This window comes from Eublepharis macularius, chromosome 13 (genome assembly GCF_028583425.1).
Source record: "Eublepharis macularius isolate TG4126 chromosome 13, MPM_Emac_v1.0, whole genome shotgun sequence".
Taxonomy (NCBI): domain Eukaryota; kingdom Metazoa; phylum Chordata; class Lepidosauria; order Squamata; family Eublepharidae; genus Eublepharis; species Eublepharis macularius.
This window is the reverse complement of record NC_072802.1, coordinates 70,973,228-70,998,011: the sequence shown is the minus strand read 5'-3', so window position 1 is coordinate 70,998,011 and position 24,784 is coordinate 70,973,228. Positions and strand designations below refer to the sequence as shown.

General features: G+C 45.3%; 1 protein-coding gene across 1 annotated transcript; it reads right to left on the bottom strand.

Moving 5' to 3' along the window:
- Positions 1-2,369: 2,369 nt before the first annotated feature.
- ALDH2 (aldehyde dehydrogenase 2 family member) lies at positions 2,370-23,506 on the bottom strand. Its single transcript, XM_054996057.1, has 13 exons — positions 23,242-23,506; positions 17,206-17,310; positions 13,550-13,690; positions 12,723-12,802; positions 11,251-11,362; positions 10,473-10,601; positions 9,662-9,775; positions 7,141-7,243; positions 5,651-5,835; positions 4,768-4,932; positions 4,317-4,474; positions 3,907-4,021; positions 2,370-2,909 (listed from the first exon to the last, which is right to left on the bottom strand). The coding sequence occupies exons 1-13, from the start codon at positions 23,380-23,382 to the stop codon at positions 2,877-2,879; spliced, it is 1,581 nt and encodes a 526-aa protein (XP_054852032.1). The 5' UTR covers positions 23,383-23,506; the 3' UTR covers positions 2,370-2,876.
- Between the last annotated feature and the right edge of the window lie 1,278 nt (positions 23,507-24,784).

Below are 24,784 nucleotides of genomic sequence, written 5' to 3'. Positions count from 1 at the left end.
AAATGATAGAGAGTGGCTGCAGGCAGTTTTTCAGGGGTCCATAGAAGTGGACCCATAGATCCAAACTTCTTGAAACTTGGGGAGACTTTAGTGGAGAAGCAACATTAGGATTCCTGCTCTTTCAGTGGAGCTTGCTTGAAAAAGGCCTCCTTCAACCCCCGCCCCCCTAAATAGTTTGCCCCATAGGGAATTAACAGTTAAATATTTTTGGGAAGCCCCGGAAAAAACTGGACCTGAATAGTGAATGGGACCCTAATATCAGGAATAGGTAACATTTATGGTATTCTAGATAACTGGGTCCAAATACTACTTTTTTTGTGTGCTGTGCACTCCTGATACTGAGGGTCCTTGAGGATCCGTGCTTTGGATCCATCTATTTGTGCTGTGGAGAAACCCTGAGGTGCCCAATCCCTGATATCTGGTTCAGTCTATGGCTATAGGTGCCAAAGTGGACATCGTACAAAGCAAAATTGTCTCCAAGATAATTAAAATCTCTCATATTTTGTTTAGTAGTAATCGAGTTAGATTTCTATGCCCCACCTTGAGATGTTGGAAACACTACTATGGATAGCCTCAATGGAGTGAAATGTCACAGACCCCAACCTCCAAAGCCACCAGTTCCTTTAAAATAGATTAAAACTGTCAAATGGATTTCAGTTGTAATACAAGCAGATGTCAAGGTGCCACATGAAGGCGTTGGCAACCCTCCTGTGGAGAAACCTCCATATAATAATACCACGGATGTCATCCTTCGAAGCTTTTATTGTCTCCTAGAGACATATAATCTATCATATGGAGGTCATTTATAAATCTGGGATATCGCCATACGGGTTGGCAACCATAGTAAGGAGGGGCATAAATGGGGTATAATGCCTCTCAGAACACCCTCAGATCCTCTAAAAAATTTTCATTTGGATGTCATTTTTAATTTTGGGAGAGCTTGAGGTGGGTTGACAACCACAGTAAGGAGGGGCGCAGCCCAAGCTCTGCTCACAACCTGAGTTCGATCCTGGCGGAAGCCGGGTTCAGATAGCCGGCTCAAGGTTGACTCAGCCTTCCATCCTTCTGAGGTTGGTAAAATGAGTACCCAGTTTCCCGGGGGTAAAGTGTAGATGTCTGGGGAAGGCAATGGCAAACCACCCCGTAACAAAAGTCTGCCAAGAAAACATCATGATGCAACGTCCCATGGGTCAGTAATGACTCGGTGCTTGCACAGGAGACTACCTTTACCTTTTACCTTAATATCATATCCATAAATGTATTAACTACAGGAGTTCAACTTTTTCCCTTAAACACGTTCTGAACTACCACTGGAAACTTCTTTTTCTGAGACTATCTGTTCAAGGAAAGGAGAGCCACACGTTTGGCAGTAAGAGCCAGGGCTGAAATGTGGACTCTCTCCCACCCACTTCCCTAGTCTGAGGTAGATTTACAGCAAGACTCGCCCGTTCAGCTTTTCGTACGAGATGGAATGCTAGTTTTTAAGAGATGGGGATACAGTTGCTGCATCCTGCAGCCAACACCCAAGCAGCAGGAGCTCTCATAAGCAGGGCTCCCATACAATATTAAAGACAAGGGCTCATTTGCATAAATAGGTAATGCACCTAATTTTTAGAGACAGCCACATAAGTGGCTGTAGTAGAAAAAGCTTGCTGTAGCATAGTGGTTAAGTGGTTGGGGCTGTAAGTCAGCATTCTGCTGGTTCGACTCCCGCTATTGCCATGAGCTCTGCAGGTGGCCTCTGGTAAGCCACTCCTCTCAGCCCCAACACCCCAGCCGTATCGTGGGAATAATAATAATACTGACTTTGTTCACCACTCTGAGGCACTAATCTATCTAGAAGAGTAACGTATAAGCACGCTTATATTATTCACTTTTACTGTACAGGGAAGCTGGGATTCTAAAAATTCCTTCTGTACCATAAAGTAGCCAAAGGTTGTCCATACTGCAAAAAGATGGACCAGAAAAAGGACCTATTATTTTCTGTGATGTTTATCTTCAAAAAAGAAGTTGCTGAAAAGGATGAAAGAAGGTAGCTGAATAGCAAGTTGAACATTGATTTCCCATGTCTGAAAACAGTGCTCCGCTGTTGCACTCTTCGAATGTTCTTGCTTTTCCCACATGTACCCAAGTATGAGTTTGTCATGGATTTCTTTTTATTGCTAAATACCTGTGCAAACCAAGCCTTATGTATGTTTCACCTGAGTTGTACAGCGAAGAGTTTTAATGTGTACTAGGTACTCCAGCCTTACACACTGATTAAAAATGTTACTTGAGCTACTTTTAAGAGATGGCATATAATGTTTCCTAAATAAACACTGTCTACTTAGCATTAAAGACTGGAATCAAGTTAACTCAAACACAGAATGTTAAATCAAGTAGTTTTACTATGAAACTTGCTTTAGGCCATTTATATAAGCTCACAGAAAATCAAAAAAGTTGCTAGTAGAAAAAGATCCACCTTCACAGCACTTGCTGCTCTAAAACGGCTCCTTAAGAGCGGCATTCTGACATGAAAAGGAGAGACAAATTCTGCTCAGGTTCTACATGAAAATGAAATAAGCCCTCAGCACTTTGCTTCCCCTTACTTATGAAAGCCACCCCAAAAAGCTCTTTATGAGCTGGTGCCCCACAGCAACGTATTTTTCAGAGGGCTAGAATGGACGTTTCAGACTTCAAAACTGTATTAAGTTGTTTGGTGTAGAAAAAGATCCAGGTAAAATATAAACAGATAGGTAAATGTTTTTTTCTTGAACACATGCTTCTTAACTTGTAGAGGTTAAGGTTTGCTTTGTGAAGAACGTTTCTCTACATATTCTTATATTGCTAGCGTCAAACATATTCCATTTCAGATGCACAAACGTTGCAGGCGCACTTTAGGAATTCTTCTGTGGAACTTTGATGGTTACCTAGAAAAAAAGATGCATTATTATGAATGGTTTGTTCTACAAGATAATCTGTCCCAAACTGGGTCCTATGTTAATATTGTTAAGGAAAAATTATGTTGTATAGTGCAGCAGAAGTGATTATGGTGTGGATTAAATCCAGAAATACTGTCACCCATCTGATGACAGGTTTGTGTCTATAGAAGAACTCACTGGAGGAAGCCATTCTGTGCTGAACAAGAGAGACTCAAATCCCCAACCTTCAGGATGTAGTCGAGTACCATAGTGTCTTGGCTAATGAAGAGATAACCGTAAGACTGCAAGACACCACGATAAACTGCTTCACTACCCTAAACTCTTTAAACCCACTTCAGACTCAAGAAGGTGCCACTTTAACACCAGAAAGACCTCGCTGTAAGCTATCACTACAAAACAGATTTCAAGAGACAGCGTTTAATGGAATTTAAAAAGTAGCTAAAGCCAGGGCTTTTTTCTGGGAAAAGAGGTGGTGGAACTCAGTGGTGGAGCTCAGGACCGCACAATGATGTCACTTTGGGTCAGCTGGAACAAGGGGGGAGTTTTTTAAAGTTTAAATTGCCCTTGGCAAAAATGGTCACATGGCCGGTGGCCCCGCCCCCTGATCTCCAGACAGGGGAGTTTAGAGCGGAGGGCAATCCAAACTCCCCTCTGTCTGGAGATCAGGGGGCGGGGCCATCGGCCATGTGACCATTTTCAAGAGGTGCTGGAACTCCGTTCCACCGCATTCCCGCTGAAAAAAAGCCCTGGCTAAAGCAATGATAGACATACTACCGTAATATCATTTTATGTTGCCTAGGACACTGTCTACCATCAGTCCTCCCATAAGCAATGCAACTTTTGCTCACAGGACTTCTCCCTTCCTCTACTGGAAGACGTAAATCAAGTGCTCCATTCAGAATGTGGGGGTAGAGATGTTGACAAAATATAAGACAAAGATATACCATGGAAAATGAGGAAAGAAAGAAGGGCTGAAGATACTCACAGTTTTCACCTCTGTGTATGGTTCCAAGCCATATTCTCCCCCTTCACGACCTTGCCCAGATGCTTTGTAGCCACCAAATGGAGCCTGGGTGCCGAATACGTTGTAACAATTTATCCTGGAAAAGAATAAAAATTATACTCCAAGTGGGGGTGGGGATAATCCAAGACGAGACACAAATCGATAAACGTTCAGCATTTTATTCTGAAAAAGTGCCGTTGGCTAAAACAGCGGACTTTCATCGGAAAGACTCTAGAAGGGGAGCGAAAATAATTATTGCTGCTGTGAAGCCTTTGAGATTCTCATCCAAATGTTGCAATGCCATGAAGGCCAGCGGGCTGCGTATAAAGAGTCTGTAACAGCTGTTAGAGAGGAAAGATTCAGCCACTGCATTCTGGCGCTTAGCCTCTTACCAGACTGTTCCAGCACGCAAGCCTTGAGAAACGTAGTTCACTTTATCAACATCTTTGGAGAAGATTGCTGCCGCCAAGCCGTACTTGCTGTCATTTGCTCTGTTGATGACCTCCTCAACGCTTTTGAACTTTAGGATCTGCATGACTGGCCCAAATATCTGTAAACCAGAGAAGCACACATGTGAGAAGAGAGGTTTCTACTGTCATTCTTGTCACCATTTATTTATTAAAGTGTCTAAGTTGCGCTCCTTGTAACGCTAGCACTCAGTGACCTAAGTCGTTCTAAATTTTCATTGCAATTTTGTCAAAACAAAGGTGCTAAAAGAAATGCCACACAGTTTGGCCAATTCTGGAAGTTCACATTTCTACAACGTTGAGCGACATAGCAAAAAAAAAAAAAAGTGCCATCAAGTGGTTGATGCTTGTCAAATACAGAGCAAGACATTCTGACCTCTTCTTTAGCAATAATCATGTTGTCTTGGACTTCTCCGAAGATGGTTGGCTGGATGAAGTAGCCCTTGTCTGCCGCAGGATTGCCGCCACAAAGCAATTTTGCGCCTTCCTTTTTTCCAGTACTGATGTATCCAAGGACCTTCTTATACTGATTCTCATCTACCTGAAGGGCCATCAAAACAGTGACATTTGGGTCAGCTCAGTTCTCCTCAGAAAACAGATATTTAACTGTAGCATCATTCATATGGCTGTGTACACTACGGTTCTCCAGTACAGGCAGAATTAACCATTCAGATATTTCCTTATTATTGACAGGAATATGAAGATCTGTCAGTGTTCTTTTTCAATTGGGACTAACCAACTTTATTGTGGCATAAGCTTTCAAGAACCACAGTTCTCTTCATTTGATGCATCAGAGCTATGGTTCTCGAAAGCTTATGCTACAATAAAGTTGGTTAGTCTTAAAGGTGCTACTGGACTATTTTGCAACTACAGACTAACATGGTTAATTCCTCTGGATCTTTTTCAACTGACTGTCTTTGGGATGGGTAAATTCAATGAACTGTCAAATTGATTTCCGTTTCCTGCTAGAGAGTCAAGGTCTGTCTCATGGCCTTCTGTCAAGTTTTTGAACAAATCCTCAAAAACAGCACTACACTTCCATACATCAAACCATTTGGAATGACTCTTAACATGAATTTTAACTCACGGGTCTCCAGCTTTTCTAAACTAAGGGGTGTTTTTGGACAGTGTGAAAAGACCAAGAAGAATTCCTTCTAAAAGAATGGTCGATGGTTTTGCCAATGGAAGACACATGATCAAAGGAGGTGGAGCTTGGGAAAGGACCAGACAAGGATAATATTGGACTTTTATAATGTTACCTGAGGTCCTTGTTCTGTCTTGAAATCAAACGGGTTTCCAACCACCCTGGATTTGGCTCGCTCCACACTCCTCTCCACAAACTCATGGTATATATCTTCTTGGACATACGTCCGAGAACCAGCGCAGCAGCACTGTCCTTGGTTGAAGAACAAGGCAGAATGGGCTTGCTCAACAGCCCAGTCCACTGCAAAAGAGAAGAAAGTCACTCCGTAAGAGAATGTGGGAAGTACCTCTCTTCACCAGTAGCAAGGAATTACAACCACAGTTCCACACCCACTTCCTAAGGAAACCTTTTACCATCTAATCCTGGATCAGAGATGCAAATATGGCAAGTCATCTTTTATGTATACTGGAGTGACATCCTTTTGGAAGTGATCACAATGGTGGGATCTAGCCAAAGTGATCTGAAGAGCTTATTCCCTATATTTTACAGAATTGGAAGGGACTAGAGCATGCCATCCAGTTTGCCTGCCTGCTCCAAAAGGCTATCACACCCTGAATTATCCCCACATAAGAAATCCTGATCCAGCCTTTTCCTGGGATCTTCCCAAGAAGGAACCTTCACAACAAACTTCTCTGGTTGCTGATGTTCTTATATTTAAGAAATTATTCCTAATGTTTGTTTTAAACTGGATATACATCGCAGCTACTGGCAATAGACTATATATATCAGCTACTACTGTTTAATGGGTAATATAGTTGTTTGGCTCAGGTGAAGGAAATGGTAGAAGAGAAACCAAACAGCAAGAGAAGATAAAGTGAAGGGGAAGAAATGATTATAACTGAATGACCCACAATTCACAAGGAAAAACCGTATAGAGAGCCAGCAATTTGCTCAAAAAATGTTTATCCTGCCTTTCCAAGATACATTCAAGGTGAGGCACAATGGTAGTTTCTTTAAACATCCCCAAACTATTTTGCACAACTCCTCTGTGGTCATTTTGGAGACACAGCTACTCTTATGCTTTGCAAGGAGGAGACAAGACTTGGGATCGTCCGCATGCAATGCTTTTGCTCTCCTACTGAGCCACAGCCCCTCTCCAAAGTCCATTTAACTGCTAAACAGATTCTTCTGAAGAAGTTCTGCTAAAGAGTTACCTTATTAACTTCTCAATCATGTATTATTACTGTGATCAAGCAAGCCAGGAGGCATCGCCTAAGCTGTAGCACCTCACACAACTAGGTTTTCAATCTATGGTTGGGATTCTTGGGTGTACTGAACATAAGCCCAACAAGATTGGAACATTATTTTTTTTTTCCAGAAATCCTCTGCAGTGTTTAACTTTCTGCTTGTATTTCCTGCTGCCTTGCATCGCTGCATTTTAACCTCCAAGGTGTATCTTGAGTTCGTATATCTTGCAGATTGAGGAGCTTCCCCAAGCTGCATGTGAGCCAAGAAGCTTCCACGGAGTGCAGTCAACCAATTCAAGCTGCTGCAGATGGGGCCTCTTAAGAGTTTCCATTGCTACCAACAAGAAAAGTATCTTACTGTCAGCATCAGACATGATAATATTTGGGCTCTTTCCCCCAAGCTCCAGAGTCACTCTCTTCAAATTACTTTCAGCAGCCGCCTTTTGGATTAGATGCCCAACCTACAACGAAGAGACAGAGAAGGATGTTGAATACAAAAATAAACCTCTCTCAAGGAACCAGTACTGGGTAGTATAAAGAGGCAAGGCATTGTGTAAGACAAATGTCTTGGTAGTTGCCAGATATGTCAAGCAAAGAGGACATTATATTGTAAGTATCCTTTCCAGGACACCAGAGTCACTGGTGTTTTCATTTCAGTAATGGCTATCCGAGAAGTGAGGGACCCAATATAGCTAATGCAAGCTGGTTAACCCAGCAATGGCCCACTGAATCCCGACAGCCCCCTATTAAAACAGATTTACTTCGAAGCAAATCTCATTACTCTCAATTAACCTTCATTATGTGTATTTAGAATCGCAGCACTATTTTGGTCACAAGAATTTCAGAAGTACACCACATCACTGAAATTGTGCTGGAAGTACACTGAAATTGGATCATTATGGATTACTTGTGTTGCATAAGCTACCGGTTAGCCCTCCTTCTTTATGTCTGCAAACTGCAAACCTTTAAGCTCGGATCAACCTAAGGACCACTTCCAGTATTGTTCTGCAAAGGGATTACCCAAATACCAGTGTCTCCATAGCAATCAAAAGTTCCAACTTGCCCTCTGCCTCCACCTCTCTCAACAGCTAGTTTCTTTCTACTGAGTTTATGAAGAACTGTAATGTTTTCATCCTCTTTTAGGAGTCACCTCTTCTCCTTGACAGTTCTTGGTTTGGAGACCTGATAAGTTTTATTGAATAGCAGCTATGAAATCCTTCACCACAGCATGCTGATTATTCAAAATGCTTTTCAAAGTTCTTGACATGAGAGTCACTCAATGCAGGAAGGCTATCCAAAAAGTTAATATGAGTATTCAGATCATCTCCCAGATCAGGAAGAGGTCAAGCCGCATTCCAAGCAAAGAAGACCTTCCAGTGTTGTTTGGATACCCTTTCCCAGATAATAATAATACTTTACGATTCTGTAGCACTCTCTGGAGTGTCCCAAGTACTTTGAAAAAAACCCTCTTAGCAGTTCTTTACAACAGCCCTATAAGGTTGCTCAGTATTAACCTGCCTCTCCTCTAAATATGCAGCATGGGGATAATAAGAACAAGAGTTTGCCAAAGTCTGTCTAGCAGCTTCCTGATTCACAGCTCAGTCTTGTACCTGCTGCACAACACAAGCTCTTAAATCTGGAAGAGATCTCAAAGATCCAGTTTGGTGCAGCGGTTAAGAGCAGCAGGACTCTAATCTGGAGAGCCAGGTTTGATTCCCCACTCCTCCACTTGAAAGCAGCTGGGTGACCTTGGGTCAGTCACAGCTCTCCTCAGCTCTACCCACCTCCCAGGGCGATTGTTGTGGGGATAATAATAGCATACTTTGTAAACCACTCTGAGTGGGTGTTAAGTTGTCCTCAAGAGTTGAATGTTCCTGTTATAGTTAATTCACTAACTGTCACCACAAGGTGGCTTACAGCACTCTCTCAAGTAGAGTTACAGCCTTCGATGTCTATTGACTTTAATGGGCTGGTGCAACTCTGCTTTGGATGGCACTGTTAGCCAAGCTTTTCTGGACTTAGAAAAGACCCTGAAACTGCGGGAGGAAGCAGTGTGGGGACTTCACCTCGACCATGAAGCTAGCTGGTAGCCACAGGCCAAGCATCCCCTTTCAGTTGTGAAACTAATTAACAGAATAAACTAGAACTGCAAGGCCATATGTACTCTAGGATACACTAAAAGCTGATCTAATCTGCTGTCACTCAATCTTCCCTCCCAAGTGATTCCTCATCAGCAAATGGGGCCTAAAAAGAAACCAAAAAGGCTTCCTGAATGTTCTAATCAGCAAAGACTTGATTAGGAAATAATCTTGTTATCTGTCTAGCTTCAAGGCAGCAGCCAGCAGACACCCTCTATACAGGTCTTAATATTCCCGTTCCAAATAGGAAAGCTCAGCTGCATTTGCGTATGTCCTTGGCTGTCCTGTCCTCTCCCTCTGCGGTCTCCCCCTTTGTTGAGACAGAGGTAAGCTGCTAGGGGCAGGGACCTTTCTTCAACCCACTCTAACGTTATTCTGTAAATAGATACAAACAATAAATGAATCTCCTTCATGGCTGCATCAGTTTGTGACTAAAATCCTGACAACAAATGGTTAAAGGGAATGCAGCCACTCACGTGAACCTCAGGAATGTGACAAGAAATGCAGGGCTGTCGTAGTCGGGTGACGTGCATGAAGCACTCTGAGCAATGACAGTGCTCCCTAAATGCTTACCACCACCACCAAAACAGCTCAATTGTAAGGGACATTCAACAGGCCTCATGGGAAGCTTCGACTCAGGCTAAAAGTTGAAGCAAGCTAGAATTAGCCAAGTGCAGGGAAAGTGGCATGTTCGGCCTGAAGGCACAGAGAGAAGGAGCTCCAGGCATTCAGATTACTCACCTCCGTGGAGCCAGTGAACGCCACTTTATCTACATCCATGTGGGAAGCAATGGCGGCCCCTGCTGTGTGCCCGTAGCCAGGAATGATGTTCACCACACCAGGGGGAAATCCGGCCTGCAAGGTGAAATGCAAACAGGGGTTCTTCCCTCGTGACTCAGGAAGGGGCTGCAGATCCATGACAGAGAACCACCTCTGTGAGGGGAAGGAGTTGGGGCCAGTCCCCTGTACCTCCTATTAGAGGGCAGCCAGGCTGAGAGAGTGCTTTCCCAGCCAAAGCCTGGGAAGAGTTGTTGCCAGTCAGAAAAGAGAGTTCTGGGATCGATTCCAACCCAAGACACAGTCACTTTGGGGCCTGGCAGACACATGGAAGAAGGTGAGACCAACGGTTGTCATTTGTGGCCCACTTTCCCCCAATTCATGGAGGGAAGGTAAAATACGATAAATGGGAAGACAGCAAAGGGCTTGGCCCTCAAGACTTCAACTACTGGAAGGTGGACAGATACAGAACAGTTGTTTGTCATTAAGGGGGTTCCCGGAGCTTTGCACTACAGCCCAAAACATGTTTAAGGTTTAAAAACCCTTTTCAACAGAATATGGCTTCTCTCAAGGAATCTTAGATTCTTCGATTTGCCTATGTACAGCTATCAAAGCTTGCAGGCAGTATCTGTTTTCAGGTGAGCGGATGGCTGGCTAAGCAAGAAGTGGAGACTGTTAAGGCAATTCATTTGGAGAATAGATGATGGAGACCTAGTTCACGTTGCGGGAAAGACACACAGCTAGGAAGCCCTCAGGAGCTCTACAGATTCCTTACCTCTTTGATCAGACTGGCCACATACAAACCGGTCAGGGGGGTTTGCTCTGCTAGTTTCATCACCACCACATTCCCTGTGGCCAATGCTGGACCCAGTTTCCAGGCTTGCATGAGCAGTGGGAAATTCCACTGCAATACAGACACAAAGCAGAGAAGATGAACAGAAGCCATTTCAGCAGAACCCCTTGAGTTCCATTTCTTGTTTTTAGGGTCAGATTATTTTAACTCCTTGGGCAGCAAAGGACTGGGATATTCTGCACCATTAAATCCATAATGGGATGGCCCATTTTTACCATCCTCCATCCCCAGCAGGCGAGTACTCACAACGTCATGGGCTTGTACAGTACAATGAAGCCAACAGGCAAAAGACAGCAAAGATGGGATGCCAACAGCCGAATCTGGATTTTCTCCCTTCCTGCTGTTATAGGATGTTTAAGGCTAGAGATCTACATTAAAATGCCTTTCTTCTTTCAGGGTAGGCCCCAAATATTGGGTAGGACAGACTACTGATCTCCAAGCCTCTTTTTCTGTTTCCAGGGTCAAATCACTTCCATTCCACTCTTTCTACTTAAAGACGTGTGTGTATTCACAAGGCCCTCAACAACTGTAACATGGCACCATAGGATTCAAGATCTGCTACGGACTTCAGCATACCCATCTCATTTGCATGGAAAGACAAGGTTCTAGTCCGAATGGCTGCAGAGACAGACAAGTTCTTTGTGCATCTCAAATGCAGCATACGTCTCTCCCAAGGTACCGGGCAGGAAGCATTACTCACCGGAATGATCTGTCCACAGACCCCGACTGGCTCATGTCTTGTGTATGTGAAGAAGTCTCCATCCATGGAAATAGTTTTCCCATGGAATTTGTCGGCCCAACCTGCATAGTACCTAAAACCCCAACAATTGACTGTTTTAAAAAAATGCATTTGAGACAGGGGGGAAAGATCTACAGGGAACACTCTTGTGTGTATTCAAAAGATTTATGGCAAATGTTGTTTTGTATTTCTCCTGCTCTACACTTGGACTTCTAGTCTGGAGCAGTATGGAAAGCAGAGGGAGGCTCTTGGCTGCTTGCTCTGAGCAGCCCAGCCTCCTCGATCAGGCCTCTGGTTAATTTCAGTTCTAGCTGGCCCCCTGCACCTCTTCTCTTCTGACCCAGCTGCATTAGCTGAAAATATGGACTCCATCATGAATGTCATAAGATTGCTATTCAGTTGCATAAACAGAAAGAACTGGGGCAGGGGGGGCATACACAAATTCAAGACATTCCTGGCAAGTACATCCGTTGACACTGTTTCTATTTTCCTGCCTGCAATTAATGTGCATTGCATACCACTTCTTGACTTCCCCTTGTGCCATCTAGCTGACAAACATCTTGTAAAACTAAAGCTTCATTTATAAAACTTGTAAATAAGTACGCAAAGATTATAGCATACAGAAGATATTACGAACACATGTGCTTACACTGGTCACATACCACCCAAGAGAAAAAAATAAATCAACTTTGTGAGACTTTCCAAACCTGATAGACTGAAAGACACCAAAAGTGTAGCTATTTACAAGTCTCTTTCAGATTAAAAGCTGAGCCAACTGGACTACTGATTAGACCCAATTTATATGGAAACTGAGGGAGGAACTGAATATAGCAACTTAGGAATCTCGTATCTCCACTGCTTGTGGTCCTCTTTCCCCTGTTTCCCTATAAATAGCCAAGCTTTCCCACTGGATACAGCCTATTAAAGTCAGATACAAATACCTGAACGCAATTTACAATTAGGCATGTCCCCTTCAAAAGATCCCACTAGAACAAACATGCACAGTTACATTTATTTCAGTGGGTTTGGGCAGAAGAAATTGCTGGTAGGTTGAGTCCAAGCGGCTGGATCCCACCAATTCTCTTGTGTCAAGGAAGCATAACGGGAAAGTAGTAAAGAGTCCAGTAGCACCTTTAAGACTAACCAACTTTATTGTAGCATAAGCTTTCGAGAACCACAGCTCTCACCATCAGATGCATCTGACAAAGAGAGCTGTGGTTCTCGAAAGCTGATGATGCATCTGACGAAAAGAGCTGTGGTTCTCAGAAGCTTATGCTACAATAAAGTTGGTTACTCTTAAAGGTGCTACTGGACTCTTTACTATTTTGCAACTAAAGACTAACATGGCTCACTCCTCTGGATCTATGATAAGGGGAAAGTGCAGCCATTAGTGGAATGGATCGGTTAGGCCCAGCCTATTCAAATATCCTCACCGGAGGTGTTTGATGACCATGTCTAAATCCACCAGATATGCAATAGCATACGGCTTGCCGTTGTCCAGCGTTTCCAAAGCCTGTGAACAAACAGAAGGCATCAACTCCAAACCCATCCCATATTGCCTTTCCCCAAGTCACATAATCAAGCACCTGCTAAAGCTGTCCCAAAAGGATCAGAAAATTTGGGTTGTTCATCAAACTGGCAACCGGCTTGCCTGTTCTCTGGCTGCGGTCAGACAATCCATGCAAAGGCTGTTGTGTAGGGGTTAACTGACCTTTTTTCATTTTGTTCTGGTACGATTTATCAGTAAAGCCAGGAGTAAGGGCAGCAGCACAGAGCTTCTCTGGCTGGCCGCTTGCTATAACTACCCATCTATGCAACTGCCTTTAAAATTTATTTGGGCAGGGGGTTAATAGTTGCTGTTATTTTGCTTTCTTTCTATTTTAATTATTTACCTGTAGGCTGACCCTAGTGTGATCCAGGATAACTCATGAACCCCCTCCCCAAATTCAATCAGTTATCTACTTATATAGAAACCTGATCTAATTATGTTCACAGTAATAAACATTAATTATGTTTCTTTAAAAACGCTAAATATCATTGTTTTACAATCATTGTTAACTGATTATGATTAATAACACAGGTTTGATGCTTTACTAAGGTATCTTTTTTTGTTCTAATAAAATTAATGCTTTTAAAAATGCTTGGACCAGTATTTGGCCAGACCACATCGCTTCTGACGTCTCAGCTGGCTGCCCCTTTAGGAAGCCACACAGCATGAGAGAAGAGACAGCGGAGAATGTCCAACATATCCCATACGTACGGCCAGATAAGCCCGGTCTCTCTCAATCAGGTCAGCGAGATGGTTCAGCAGTCTGCCCCGGTGGGAAGCATCCATCCTTCTCCATGGAGATCCAAACTTGAATGCATCTCTGGCTGCCTTGACTGCTTTGTCCACATCCGCCTGCAAAAGGAGTCCAAGACAGGATAAACAGAGAGCCGTGGCTTGCAAGAACAATGAGGCAGAGGCACTTCAGAGCGGCAGTTTCATGCACTTTTGGCTACACGATCACCAGGAAAAGCTGCATTGCTTCAGACATTCTGCAGCCATGTGGGCTGGCCAGCCCGCCCATGCTGATCCAGTGCTCCCTCACCCATGTCTGTGGAAGTGCATGGGGCCAGCACAAACTGGAAGCACTGAGGCATGTGGACCGAGGGGACTGGAGGAAGATATTTGCCTGGATCATGCTGTTCGGCAACTCCAGAGGTCCCCAGACAAATGGAAATTCAATAGGAACTGGTTCCTAACAGTGATAGGGAGTGGAAATTTTCTGCCCCTTATATGGAAATGTGTGCGGTGTTACGTGCCATCAACTCACCTCTGACCTATGGGAACCCTATGAATGAAAGACCTCCAAAACATCCTATCATTAACAGACTTGTGCAGGTCCTACACACTGGAGAATGTGGCTTCTTTTATTGAGTCAAGCCATCTTGTTTTGAGTCTTCCTCTTTTTTTACTGCCTTCCATTTTTCCTAGCATTATTGACTTTTCCAGAGAATCTTGTCTTCTCATGATGTGACCAAAGTACCAGAGCCCCCGTTTTGTCATTTTAGCTTCTAGTAAGAATTCAGGCTTGATTTGATCTAGTACCTACTTATTTGTCTTTTTGGCTGTTCACAGTATCTGCAAAACTCTCCTCCAGCACCACATTTCAAATTAATCAATTTTCTTCCTCATGGAAATGTAGTCTATATTTATCTATGGTTATCAGAGCTATTGTACAGCAAATCCATCATGTTAGATGGGCTACATGTGGAATATGAAGCTTGGACAAACCCCACAGCTTGTATACAACCCCACAGAAGACTGCTGTAGCATAGCGGTTAAGTGGTTGGGTTGCAAATCAGCACTCTGCTCGTTCAAATCCCACTACTACCTTGAGCTCAGCAGGTGGCCTCAGGTAAGCCACTCCTCGCAGCCCCAGCTCCCCAGCTGTATTGTAGGGATAATAATAACACTGAGCTTGTTCACTACTCCAAGTGGGGCACTCATGTGTCTAGAAGAGTGGTATATAAGCACAGTTAAGCCAGTTTGGTGTATTGGTTAAGAGCGGCAGGACTCTAATCTGGAGACCTGGGTTTGATTCCCCAATCCTCTGCTTGAAGCCAGCTTGGTGACCTTGGGTCAGTCACAGCTCTCTCAGAGCTCTCTCAGCCCCATCCAGCTCACAGGGTGATTGTGTTGTGGGGATGATAATAGCACATTTTGTAAACCACTCTAGATTGGATGTTAAGTTGTCCTGAAGGGCAGTATATAAATCGAATGTTATTCTTATTATTATATGACCCAGGCTTGTACACATGATATATTTGCCTTCCTTTGGTAATGTCATCCAACTTTTGCCAACATTATTTAAATACTCAGTTTTTTGAATTAAATTGGGGAAAAAATCCAAACGTTTTCCCAGAAAACCCACATCAATGGTTCCCAAAAGCAGCCGTCTCTCTACAGAGGAAACTGTACAGTGAAATTATCTGCAGCAGGTATCACTGGGCTGCACCACAAGCTCAAGAAAACAAGAGAAGCAGCACAAGCAACGAAGTAAAGAGTCCAGTGGCACTTTTAAGACTAACTAACTTTATTGTAGCATCAGCTTTTCAGAACCGCAGATGCATCTGCCGAAGAGAGCTATGGTTCTCGAAAGCTTACGCTACAATAAAGTTGGTTAATCTTAAAGGTGCTACCGGACTCTTCGCTACTTTGCAACTACAGACTAACACAGCTAACTCCTCTGGATCTACAAGCCATGAAGAAGCCAAGCCACTGAGCTACAGCAAGCGAGAACAAAGCAGTTTCTAAGAGTCGGGAAAACACTGCTACAGTTTCTTATTATTTGTTGCACTTTGACAATGCAAAACGAATCGTCAGAGAGATATCCATTGCAGGAAGTTCTTTTTTTTGCTTTTACATTGCAACAGTTTGGTAGACTGGAGCAATTTGTATCACTGCAGCGCCTTCCAAATGGTATGCATTTTGTAAAAAGTATTTCGGAACTAGCCTCTTCCAAATCTGGGATTGTATTTTCAATTGCCCACATTTCCCATTCTCCTAACCTTCTCTCTGGAAGACCATTGGCAGTTTCCTCCAGGTCAGAGCCTGGTTTATTGACTACCACCCTTTAGTTACAGGCAGCAGCCAAGTGGACTCTTAGATTCTGTGAAATTTTTGCGATGTCATTTCTGTTTGCTAATCTAAGTATCGCTTCCAAGGTCCCCTGTCAGAGATAACTCTTATTATGAAATTGTACTGCAAGGAATGGGCACTTCTGGTTGCCAGGTGGGAAACCCAGCAACATTTACATCCTGCATTTCTCTTTGCCATTAGCACATGCCTGGCTGTTTGTTCTACAGCTTCTGGTGAGGTACACAAAAGGACAGGTGGAGATTTCTATGCCGACAGCAAGTTATTTTTGGCATGGGGGCAAAGTCTGTAGGAGCTGGTAAGCTTTAAGTATTGCATTTACTTCCTATCCACTCCATGAGGCTCAAGACAGCTTAAAGACATAGGAGGAGGGTATCTGGTCGCCTTGCTCTAGCAACTGCTACACTTTGTGGACTCCGTTTGCAGAAGCTGACAGCTTTTTATCCTTCCTGATTAACTTTAACATGCCGTGCAATAAAATATGGCTACAAAAGGACAACTCAGTCTTTAGAGAGCGCTTCACCCGATTGTTCGTAACGCATCTCATCCATAATTTCTGTCATCCTTACGACAACTTAGGCCAGTATAATTATCTCTGTGTTACAGGGTCCAAGATCTGGGAGTTTAGCAGCATGCTTAAAGGCCAATCACAAGTTCCTGGCTCAGTACTGGAGACATTGCCACACATTTTTTCAGGAACTAACGATGTTTTGTGATACAAGTTCCAGTTGACTCTTATTTCACTTTTGTTCAGGACAGAGAAATGGTAGCTGCTGTAGCATAGTGGTTAAGTGGCTAGGCTCTGAATCAGCTCTTTACTAGTTTGACTCCCACAATTGCCATGAGCTCAGCAGGTGCTCTTGGGCAAGCCACTCCTGTCAGCCCGGGCTCCCCGGGGATAACAACAACACTGACCTTGTTCACCTCTCTGAGTGGGGCACTGATCTGTCCAGAAGAACGGCATATAAGTATTATTATTAATTATTGTTATTATTATATGAATAAGGCTGGTAGAAAACTGCATGCCAGTATCAGGAAGAACAAAAGATACCAACCTCCAATCCCGTAAGAAATGGATTAAAAAATTGCACGACTATCAAATAACATCTAACATAACACGCTAAGTGAAAGGAATGGACCTTTGGACCTTTCCTATCAGAACTGACAAACGTTTGCTGACTTTTGCAAAAGAGTATCTGACTCCTGGCTCACGCTATTGATCACTCTCTGCATCCTTTTTTTGATTCCAGTTTCTCCAGCATTTTTGCACCTACCTTGTCTCCTTCAGCAACCTGGCAGATGACCTCTCCTGTGGATGGGTTGATGGTTGGGAATGTTTTTTTGCTGATGGCGTCATGCCATTCGTTGTTGATGAAAATCTGCAATAGAAACCCACCGATGAGCATGCAGGAGCTTTGGCCCAAGAGGGATTGCAAATGCTTCAGCTGGCTCTTTGTGGATGCCGACCAACAGCTAAGAATGTGCTTCAAGAGCCCCTTAATATTTATTTATTTATTTACTTAAATTTGTAGTCCGCCCTCCCCAACCAAGTGGGCTCTGGGCGTATCACAACAATTTAAAACACACTACACAATTCATCAGCAGTAGCCATTAAAAATATAAATACATATAATTCATTTAAAACATATATTAGCACCATATAAATACAGCTATCAACAATAAAAACATAGCAGCACGTTATACATTCTCCTATCACCGTCTATAGAGCAGATTACAGCGATCATATGAAGATGTGAGATGACTTTGGGCGGGAGGGCACAGAATCTCACCCCCACCCCCACTGGGGGGGGGACTGTCACATCCAAAGGCCTCTTGGACTGCTCTGATAATCTCCCCCTTGTGTTTTTTGCACTTTCCAAACCTGCAGGTGTATATTGTTGGACCATTTTCCATTTCCATGCACTGATTTCCACCTGTTAAATGTACCTAACTTTATAGCTCATATTAAGCCTACTGCATAAAAGAAAAACTGGGAACTGGCAGCAACAAAAATAACTGAAACTAAAAGGCTCACAAATGATAACACAGGAGTACTGGCAGACACACCCAAAAAGGGAAGGGCATCTTTGTATATCCCTACAGTATACCTCTGAATTCAGGCTGCCAGGCACAGTCAGCAGGGGAGGGCTGTTGCCTTTGTGCCTGATCAGGTTTCCAGAGGCCTCCAGCTAACCAGCACTGGAGTCAGGGCTAGGCAGACCTTTGACTGGACCCAGCAAGGTTCTTCCTAACGATTGGTGCCCACCATGTTCTTGCAGAGTGAAGCAGAGGGGCATAGCTCAGTGTCTGAGCCTGGGATTGGCACAATGGAGGTCCCCGTTTCAATTAAAGAACCATCCGGTTGGATCCTGCAGCTCGTTTCTGCAAATGATGGAACCGCACTCAAAGCTCAAGGAACCTTTTGTGACAGAGGAAAATGCCACCATCCGCAGAATAGATCCATGCTGTCCAACTTCAGGACAACTGGTCTTGCCTGAGACCCTGCAGAGATTGGATTGGGCTGGATGGACCAAGACTCTGTGTGAGGCAACTAGTACACTTGAGACCTCAGAGAACTGCCACAGTACGGAGCAGCTACACAATACCATTATTCCCAGCATCTAAAGCTCTCAATCCGTTTCTTATTAGAAGAGACTTTAGAAATATGTTGATTCACTCAAGGCTTGGAAAAGTATACAGTACTGGGCAAAACGCACACTGGGAAGAAAATTTAGCAGGACAATGGAGACATTTAAATGAAATAAACCCTCTCATCGGGTTTAGAGTACACGGATCAGTTGCTTTGTATATGCTTCGCCTTACTCTCGCACGTATTTTTTTTTTAAATCAGTACAAAGTTGGACACCAGAACATGCTTCAGAATGAAGTATTATCCAAAGTTTTGCAATCAGAGCTGAAGGAAATGCAGGAAAGTGCTGCCTTGCCATTTACAGGGAACAAACAGACGAAATGGAAGGAAGCCCTTCCTGATTTCCCTGTTGCTATATTCTCCTCCTCCAGAACAAATCCAATTAAAGAAGGAAAAAAACTTTCCTAACTTGGCTTGGATTGTAGCTGTAGGGTCATAAATTTGCAGAGTGGTTTTTTTGATTGCAGCAAGGATTTCGAAAGCTCTGTGAAGTGGGAGAAGGAAGTTGTGCAAAATGAAAGTTCTCCCCCACGACCTCCAACCTTCTCAGATGCTGCAGAAATAACTCAATTGTGGAACAGGCTCTTTGCTGGCAACTGCTAGCCCTTATCATCATGTCAATCGTGTGCCTCAGATTCTGCCTGGGAGCCGTTCATTTGGATGGAGCCTGCCGACCGCGTGCTTTGTTTGTAAGGCGTTGGCTCAGCCTTTGTTTATCATTAATTTTTTGGCCTTATCCAAGTGACCAACCAGTGCTGATGGAACCACTGCAGCCTGGAAGGGGGAAGACAGGGAGGAGCACGTGACGTTCTGCTACGAAGACTCCGGGAGAGCCAAAAAAAGCCTCCCCACCCCGAGTTGTGGAAGAGTTCAAAAGTCAAGTCTGTACTGATCAAGCACTCAGGAACTCTTGCCAAGGGATCCAGGACTCCCCACTTTGGCAGACTGTTTCTAACCCCCTCCCCTGCATGTTTAAGAGAAACTCATCTTTGCAACCTACATTTCACAACAGCAGAAGTATCTGTGGATTTGCTCATCTAGATCTTAGTTTTGCTCATAAGCACACCGGGGAAGGTTCAAAACCGTTACCTTCAGGGGCCCAGCAAAGCATCTCAGGCAACATACACAGAAGTGGAAGGAGGTCAAGGCCCTGATCTAGCTGGATCAGACCAACCTTCCAAATTCTCCACATTCAGCGTTCTTCTAAATACAGCTAGGTAAAGGTAGTCCCCTGTGCAAGCACCGAGTCTTTAATGACCCCTGGGGGGACGTCGCATCACGACGTTTTCATGGCAGACTTTTTATGGGGTGGTTTGCCATTGCCTTCCCCAGTCGTCTACACTTTATCCCCAGGAAACTGGGTACTCATTTTATCGACCTCAGAAGGATGGAAGGCTGAGTCAACCTTGAGCCGGCTATTTGAACCCAGCTTCCGCCAGGATCGAACTCAGGTTGCGAGCAGAGCTTGGACTGCCGTACTGCCGCTTACCACTCTGCGCCACGGGGCTCTGTTCTAAATACAGGGGCAGAGGGATAAACAGTGAGGTGGGTCTCTTGCCTACACACTCTAGTTGTGCACTTCCCTAGAAGCATTTGATCCAGTTGGCCAGTGTCAGAAACGGATGCTGGACCAGATGGGCTCTTGGTGCCATTCAGAAGGGCTCTTCTTGTGTTCTGACCCCCATTCTGCTCCTGACAGCAGCCAGCCAGATGCCAAAATAGTTCACCAGGTGATGGCATGAAGGGAATGGGCTGTCTCTGTAGACAGAGCCCAATGCAGCAACTCTGCTTCCGAACACGGAAGTCCCATTCAGGTATTGTGGCTAATGGCCACTGATAGATCGTGGCTAATGGCCACTGATAGATGTGCCTAGATTTTTTGAAAGAACTAAGCTATGGGGCCACTACTGGTGGATTCCCTATTAATTATATATGTTCAAGACAGACTCTCTTGCCATTCTGAACCCATATTAAACTGGGCAATGCTATTTTGCGCCAGCTCTTCCCATCCTGGCTCCTTTCAACACTTTTGGGATCTAAGAAGATCACTGAGGAAACAACGAGCTCTGGACCAAGATCCCTTGTCACTGCTCCTCAGGCACTCTCAGTTCCCCAAGTAGGTTAAAAATTGCACTGGAAGGGATTGCAAAGGCAAACTCAATGCCTAGAGGCGCAACGCAGCAACTCCCTTCATCATCGCTCTGCCCACAGAACACACCAAAAAGAGGACTTGCGAGCAGAGGCGTCCTCCCTCTCCAGGGTCGGCTTCCTGACTATAGGGCCAATAATCTCTTTCCCTTCTTGCAGGGGTGCACTTATAACCCTCCTCAGGAAAAAAAAAAAGCCGTCCTGTCCTGGCCAGATTTTTGGGACCAGCTAAGCTTGGCGAGGTGACTTGAGGGCACTCTCCACCACCACCACCACCACCACGCTTGGCAAGGATCCCAGTGCATGTGGCGGCACACCTTTCTCCAAGCAGCCTGCCTGCAGCCCCTAAGCAGCTTTACGGACCTGTGAGCTGCCTTGGGCATGACCCGCGAGGCCCCATCCTGTACTGACTTTAAACTTAACTGACATCATCTGTTCGCTCCGGCTGGTCCTGGCCATCTCCCCCCCCCCTTTGCTCTCCATCATGTCAAATTTTAAACTTAAGCTCTGCAAGGCAGGAACCCCCCCCCCTTCTTGCGTTCTGTAAAGCACCGGAGACACTGATGGCCACCCGAGGTCAATAACAGCATCTTTTAGACTAGCAATAGCTTTTGTGGACTTTTTTTTTTTGCTGCAACAAACACGGCAATTCCCCTGGAATTAAGCTTCCCTCATAGTTGGTGCGAACAGGGTTTTTTTGTTTTAACTTTTATTTTTAAACTTAATACACTCAAGAAACAAAATTAACTTTTAACATTAACTTAGTAACAATTCCGTCATTCAACGTTTAACATTCAGCCATAACATTTTTAATACGGAGGATTATGCATATCACCGATCTAATAAAATACAAAAATCGAATTTTTGTTTGGCACGATTATGTTTGTGGATGATTGTCGTTTGTGGTGGTTATTCTGCTGTTTTGTCCATTGCAATCAGGTCCCACGCAAGAACAGTTTCCCCTTCCTAAGAACTGCATCATTTTTTAGTTTGCTTCTTTGATTCCATGATGTTTCTGTACCACTTCTGTTAGGTACTGTAGAGAATGCAAAAGAGAGACTGTGCCTGCCTGGAGGGCTAAAAATTTTACACCAAACTGCAGTGTTTGCGACACGGGAACAGAGGCTGGGAGAAAGACAATTACCCAAGACTACGCTGAGCAGACCCCATGGCTGGAATTAGCTTCATTTCTGACTTTTGATGCAAACTGCTTGAGCAGCCAAACAGGAAAGTGGAGGTATAAATACTTGGGATAAGATTCAAGGATGTCCTATACGCAGTGTGGCTTCTCTGCCGGAGGTCTGTTGAGAAGCAAAGAATCTACAAACTGGAGTGTGCAAGACCCACGGCAGGCAAGAGGGAGGTATCCAATGAGGCAAACTGCACCCCCTTCTTACAAGCCAGGACTCCACATGGTTTAATTTCCAAGCAACGCCTAAGTTTTCCAAAATAAGTGCTGGGAGACAGATAGGTTTGCATGGCACACAGTTGGCCAGTGCACTCTGCACATGCATCAAGGCACTTCCGCCTTAATAGGAATGTCACATTCTTCCAAAATTCGAAAGCTGGGGCAGGGTTTCAAAGGACTTCAGCTTGTGTTACTGTGCCTTCCCGCAACTGAGGAATCACAGCTCGCCTGAGCTAAGATCCAGAGAAGGCTTCTGGAGCACCAAGATTTGATTGCTAAGCATGCCGAGCACATTTCTCCGTTTCTCAGAAGAGTAATTAGCACGCTTTAAAGATAAACAGGAAAGAAGAGAATGTTGGCAGCTTTCAGCCCTTTCTTCCTCTCCTCTGTATGGCTGCAAATATACTTTTGCTCAGTGCTTCATTTTGGGAGACCCCCCCCCTCCATTTAAAAAAAAAAAAGGAGGAAGGTTCCCAGTCCACAGGAAATACCCTTCTGATCTTGGAAGACGTTTCCCTTCATTTCTAGCGTGTAACTCTCTGCCAGGCACTCTGTACCTGCTCAGGGGCACCTTTCTAATCTTTCTACCTTTGTGCTCATTGCCTGCTGAACATGAAAATTAAAGCTGTACTCCGCCCCCCATGCATATTCTTACATGAAAGGCTACTGCGTTTGTATTCATGGCAAGGAAAGGCACTCTGCACACGAACCTACCTTTTCTTCTTTGACACCGTAGAATACACCAACTCCCAAACACCAATATTTAAAAAAAATATTTCGCTTGCAAATTTCTAGATATGGGACAGAGCGGATGACAGTAAAAAGCAAAGGCGCCCTGCATTTGCTGAAAGTCGCTCGCCATTTCCCCGCCACTAAAGACACCAATTCCGCCCTGTTCCCCCCACCTGCTTCCCTGCGAACAGGTGGTTAGCCGGTGAAGAACCTGCTAACAGACGCGAGAGGCAAGGGCACTCTGCACATGCCTCGGAGCCCTTCTGCTCTTTGCTGCATTAAGGAGCACAACGCGCAAAGCATAACGCGCAGGGCCTGCTCGCTCGTGGGGGAGGCTCCCAGCGCTGCAGACGGAGCCCGGGAGCGCCTTACCTTCTTGTAGGAAACGTCCGGCCGCGTGTTGGGCTGCGGCACGGCGGCGGCGGCGGCTGCAGCCGAGGAAGGTCTGCAGCCGAGGAGGCGGTGGAGGGGCGCCGCCGCCTTGCTGGGACTCCGCCACGCCGCCTGCAACATCTTCCTGCCTGCGAAAGCGAGTCTGGACCGTCGTGTGGCAAGCGGCTCCGCCCGACCCTCCTTCCCCGTCGCTGGCTGCCTGGCTCTGCTCGCGGACTGGCCCGGCGCAGCCTCCGGCCTCTGAGCAACCAGTAGGCGCCGCAGCGGGAGAGGGAGGGGAGAAGAGAGGGCCTCCCCTGGAGGTGGAGCAGAGCGGCCTGGGCGTCTTCTTCACACGTTGCTCAGCCAAACACGCCTTCAGCGCGTCCACGCCTTGGAAACGTAACGTCTGAGAGCGCTAGACGCGCAGAGCGCATCGCCGGTTTTCTCTGCGCCTGATCGCCGAGCGCTCAATTCGTGTACTGGCTTCGTGGGAAGAGGGGACGCTCCAGATGGGGCCCAGCCACACGCTGGCTTGTCATCAAGTGAGGCGTTTACACGTTTAGCCTGGAGAGATGACTGAGAGGTGATATGCTAGCCATCTTCAAATACTTGGCTGCCATACAGAGGATGGAGTTGGTCAGACCCAAACCAACAGGCTTTGGTTTTGGCTAAACCAGAGTTTTTGGCTAAACATCAGGAGGAACTTCCTGACAGTTTGAGCTGTCCCTCAGTGGAACAGGCTTCCTCGGGAGGTGGTGGGCTCGCCTTCTTTGGAAGTTTTTAAGCAGAGGCTAGAAGGCCCTCTGACAGCAATGCTGATTCTGTGAACGTAGGCAGAACGTGAGAGGGAGGGCAGGAAGGGTTGCATCAGTGCTTAGTTCTCGTGGCCCCTTCTTACATATTCAGGGCAAGGCCACATTGGAGTCAGGTAGCAATTTTCCCCAGGCCAGTTTGGCTAGGGATCCTGTCCCGGTTTTGCCGTCTTCTGGACACGGGTCACTGGGTGTGTGTGTGTGTGAGGGGGTAGTTGTGAATTTCCTGCACTGTGCAGGGAGTTGGACTTAGATGACCCTAGAGGTCCTTTCCAACCCTGATTCTACATGCAAATCTACCAGGCCTTTGCTGGGGGTGGGGGTGGGGGGGCTGTTGCTGCCCCTCCTTGACTCCTACATACAGTCAAGAGTTCAACAGGCCTCTCACCACGCTGAGCGAAGCTTCTTCAGCAGCTGCATGCCCTATGCCAAGATGCACCGCCATAGGGATGGACAGCATTCCTCACTTGACAGCGCACGGCTGCAATCCTTGCATGGACCTATGGCTCCTTTTCCACCAGAGAATCCCATTGTGGGCACTTCTACTGCCCACCCACCCCTCTCTTTTGCCAGGCACCCAGTGAAGACCCCTTCTTTCCCCCAGAAAGACAGCAGGCAGTTTGATACAGTTGCCCCAGGGCTATGAGTCTCTCTACACAAGACATGTTACATGGGGACACTCAAGTGAAAGATCTTACACTTGTTCTCCCATTGTGGACACACATGCG